General features: G+C 31.5%; 1 protein-coding gene across 1 annotated transcript; it reads left to right on the top strand.

Moving 5' to 3' along the window:
• Positions 1–822: 822 nt before the first annotated feature.
• Positions 823–2,804, top strand: LOC123922250 (exopolygalacturonase-like). Its single transcript, XM_045974984.1, has 5 exons — positions 823–1,035; positions 1,184–1,504; positions 1,593–1,882; positions 2,013–2,238; positions 2,333–2,804. Exons 1-5 carry the CDS (start codon positions 823–825, stop codon positions 2,549–2,551), a joined length of 1,269 nt encoding a protein of 422 aa, XP_045830940.1. The 3' UTR covers positions 2,552–2,804.
• Positions 2,805–5,093: the final 2,289 nt, after the last annotated feature.

The raw sequence follows: 5,093 nt of genomic DNA, 5'->3' as shown, positions 1-5,093 counted from the left end.
TGCAGAACAAATAATCCTGCTTCCGAGTAGATTTCTCTTGAATTTATTGCTTAAAACCTACTAAAATGCATCTAATGTTACTCAAATAGGCATGGATTAGAGAGTGCGACGATACGTCATCATTGTGTAAGCTGAGTATCATCCGCGTGTAACTGTAGAGACTGATCAATTCCTCGAGGCTTGTGAAATCCAAATGGGCGACAAACTCTCCCTAAGAGTTTTAACGCTACTGCAAGCCCAAGTCAATGATATAATCGTTGACCCTTTGTCATCTTATTTTAGGGGTTTTTTATAATTAATTTTGATCCTCTTTGTTCATCAAAGAAATATAAAAGCATTGATTCAATTAATTTCTTCACACACATTATGTATAAGATAAACCTTAAGATATTAAAATGGTTATAAATTTAAAGGGACGACATATGAATTATATGCTTTGTGTTTTCAATGATATATCTTACAGTCAACAAGATGTTTTTCAACCAATGAAGAAAAAAAGTTTTTTTTTTTTTTTGTTACTATTAATAGAATGTGGCAGTTAGAGAATGAGAGGAATTGAATCCGAATGCAGGGGGCTATAGCTTAATCAATGTACCTAAACATAGCATAACTAAATTTAACTAAGCTAAATAAGACAAAAAAAACTACTAATCTCCGTTGATTTAGATGAACCATTTGTTTTTCCTCAATAAAAATGTTATATATAATAGATAAATTGAGAAAGAGATATTCATTTACCCCATATTCTAAGCCTCCCCCTGGAGGCCCCTAAAATAAATAAAAATTTGAAAGTTTATATTTAATAAAAGCATTCAAAGCACAATGGCCATTGCAAAGAGTGCTACTATTCTTATTTTGTTCTTTGCATTGGCCAATTATGTGAATGCTGGGGATATCTCAAGAGTAAGGCCACCCGTTGGCCAAGATATTTTCGGGGGTAGAAATCACGCTAAGGATGTCCTCCTTCCAGGAGAAAAAATAGTTAATGTCTTGAGTTTTGGCGCCAAAGGCGATGGCGTGACTGATTGCACTCAGGTAAAAATAAAATCATCTCAAATTTCTACATCGTGTTACGAAATCAAATTATAAGACGAGAAGAAATATTATTTTCTTCTCATACAAGTTATGTTAATTTCCAAACCTTATCCCTTATTAATGCGCGATTTGTGTTTTGTCTATGTAGGCTTTCATGTCGACATGGCAAGCAGTCTGCAAACAACAGGGACAAAATCGGTTTTATGTTCCTCCTGGTAGATATTTGGTTTCTTCAATGTTTTTTATGGGACCATGTCTTGCCCCACATCCAGTAACAATTCAAGTGGAAGGGACAGTTTTGGCTTCTACCGATATTTCGGAGTTCGAAAACTCAGAATGGCTCATGTTTGAACATATTAATGGCCTAAAAATCATTGGTGGAGGTACTTTTGATGGACAGGGTCAAGACTCATGGAAATATACTGAGAATTGTGAAACTAGCAATCAAGCATGTGCAAGAAACCCCAGTGTAAGTTCAACAATAACACTAACTAATTAATTAATTAGCATATGTTTTCATTAATTTCTTTACTAATACAATATTATTGAAAATGCAGAGTTTGTTTTTCGCGGAAGTCCAAAATGTAATTATAAGTAACATTAAATCACTGAATCCCAAAGGCTTTCACATATTCGTTACTAAATCTTCAAACGTTAGGTTGCGTAGACTTAAACTCATTGCACCTGAAACTAGTCCCAACACTGATGGCATTCATATTAGTAGCTCAGTCAATGTGATTGTAGCTAGAAATACCATTCAAACCGGAGACGATTGTATCTCTATGATACAAGGTTCTGAAAATGTTTTCATCAACAGACTCAGATGTGGACCTGGACACGGTATCAGGTAACTAGTATAACTAACTTTTACATCTAATACTCGCAATAATCATCTTATGAGTGATTTTTAATGACGCGACAGCCTATTAACGATGTTAAAATAATTACGTCTAAAATAATTTATTTATGGATGACAGTATTGGTAGTCTCGGAAAGTATCCAAATGAGCGAGAGGTGAAAGGTATTAGTATAAAGAACAGTCAATTGATCGGCACAACCAATGGTTTGAGAATTAAAACATGGCCAGACAAATATGGAGGCGGAGCATCGGAGATAAGTTTCAGTAACATTAACATGACAAATGTTAAAAATCCAATCATTATCGACCAAGAGTATGAATGCGATGATGTCTGCAAAAAGAAGGTACTTAAATATTGGTTTATTTAATGATCATTACTATACAAATGGAAGATGATATTACTATTACTATTAGTAATTGAAATTTGTTTATGTGCAGCCATCACTGGTGAGGATAGCAGATATTCATTTTGCAAATGTAAGGGGAACTACAATTTCACCAATTGCAGTTGATATGAGGTGCAGCAAGACATATCCATGCATGGGAGTTACCATTCGCGATATCGACCTGAAGTTTGGAAATGCACCTTCACAAGCTAGATGTGTTAATGTTAAGCCTATCTATGGTGGCATGCAAAACCCACCAGCTTGCCCATAAAAATTCTTGTTTTATCAGTCATTGCCAAAATGTGCATTTTGTAAGAATGATCCTTGATTTTTTGAAGAATTTGCTTTGGATTCCAATTGAACTAATTAAAGACTGATGATATTATAAAATCAATCAAACATCACTTGGTTGTTATACTAGTTATATATTAACATGCAAGTCTATGTTTCATAATACTAATTTTCAATCTTATTACAAAAATATGAAGAATTTAAGAATAAATATCCAACTTAAAACTTTATTCAATGCGAACGACAGTTCAATTTACATTAATGCAGTTCGTATTTCGTAAGAGTTCAAATCATCATAGAACACTAAATATTGTGCAAGCTAGAATCATTGATGATCTGATAATACATTGTTAAATTCTTTAACAAGTGGGTAAAAGCGATATAACTAATCACTAATTAGACCCTGCAAACTGATCAAAGAGATATAACATATTTCTAGCTACTTATTCTAAATAAAGTTTTTACTTTAATATAATATAAAACCTAATTAAGTATGTTCATTCACAAATAGTTTTACAAATAAAAAATAATAGGTATGTACATTCACAAATAGCTTTTTAAAGCAACTATTGAATAAAATTCAATTGACACCCATGCAAATGTATCAAGTGTCTGAGATTCAAATTCTCATATTGTGTGCAAGCTAGAACCATTAATGATCTCATAATACATTGAAAAATTATTTAAGAGTTTGTCTAACAATGTGTAATATTCCGTTAAATATGTAGGACTAAAAATATATTTTTTCTTTTTACTAATATTTAACTCTCTTTTTTTGTTGAGAAAGTCTAATATTTTACCTTTATTCATATACTTTGTTTGGTTAGTTATAGTTACAGTCTTATAGGGTTTCCCTCGCGATCATTCCTTCTCCTTACGCGTTTCTTTTTCTTCTTCGCTCATTCTCCGTTCCTCCCAAAAGAATATAAATATAAAAAGTTGAAAAACATATATAAAAATTTATTAAAATAGACCTCTCAAAAATTTTAGTTAAGGTTGCAATATTTAATATAGACCTCTCAAAATGGTTCAAAGATAGACCCTTGAGAATTTTAGTAAAAAATAAGTTTTATAATAATAAAAGTTGAAAAACATATATAAAAAATTATTAAGAATAAAGTAAAGTCCACAACTCCACATTTAGAAGATCATATATATATATATATATATATATATATATATATATATATATATATATATATATATATATATGTACAAGGATACATATTCAGATGAATCAGATATCAATTCATCGCCGCTCCTAATAAGCAGCTCAGAATTTCCTTCTAATGTCTTTCCATTAACCTTGATACTACCCTCTTTTATTTTTAGAAGTGTTAATGGGAAACCTCCACCCTGAGCAAAAGAAAATAATAAAACAGTGGTCATTAAGTACAGAGGCAGAGGTACAGGGGAGGCAAGGGGTGGCTGTGGTCCCCCCAAGCTTTTTCAATTTTTTTTTACTATTGCTTAAAAAAAAATTATTGGGTCTTGCCTCTTATGGTAAAAAAAGCCTTTTAACAATATAAACACTTATTTTGTCTTCTTCTCCAATTGTAAAACCTAATTGTTCTCCACTTCTCCCAATCTCTCGCAAAACCAAATTCCAAAACCGTGTCTCTTCTTCTTGAAGCTTGGACCACTTATTTTGTTTTCTTCTCCAATTCCATTCATCTCCAATTTCTTGGTAAGTGGTAGATTCAATGAGCAAGCAACTGAGCTTATTACATTGAGTACATCTTTAAATCCCAAAAATGCATTCAAGTCATTTAATGCAACATTATGAGTTTGAGGTGCTTAAAGATGTTAACTTTCAAAATTTGTCCACTATTGGTGAATTGCGTCAAAAATTAGTTGAGACAAGTAAATCAAATTCGTACCCATTGATTGATCGAGTGCTACGACTTGTTTTGACTCTTCCTGTGTCAACAGCAACCACTGAACGTACCTTTTCAGCGATGAAAATTATAAAAACAAGACTACGTAGCAAGATGGGAGATGATTTTCTCAAAAGTTACATGATTGTTTATATTGAAGATGAGATTGCTGAAAAGTTCACCTCGGATATGATAGTTGACGAGTTTGACAATGTGAAACCAAGACGATTAGATCATAAAAAGTGAAGGTTAGTTTTTATTTTATTTTATATTTGTATGACTATATTGGCTTTGAAGAATACTTATATGTTCTTAAATTTCTTATATATGTAGTAGTGCATTTGAAAATTTACTTTTTCTATATACTAAATTATACTTTTGAGACTCGGTCCCCCTTATGTTTAAATCCTGACTCCGCCTCTGATTAAGTATATGTACATAGTATATTATTATTATTATTATTATTATTATTATAATATATATATATATATATATATATATATATAAAAGAAAAACAATGTTAACAAATTTAGCAAACCTAACAACATACCTCTATGGGGCGAATGTCACATAAACAACTCTCAACCCGAGTTTCAAAAACTTTATCATAAAGATTAATATGTCAAATCTACATAGATAACAAAT

Source organism: Trifolium pratense, linkage group LG4 (genome assembly GCF_020283565.1).
Source record: "Trifolium pratense cultivar HEN17-A07 linkage group LG4, ARS_RC_1.1, whole genome shotgun sequence".
NCBI classification, from domain to species: Eukaryota; Viridiplantae; Streptophyta; class Magnoliopsida; order Fabales; family Fabaceae; genus Trifolium; species Trifolium pratense.
This window is presented reverse-complemented; position numbering and strand designations above follow the sequence as displayed.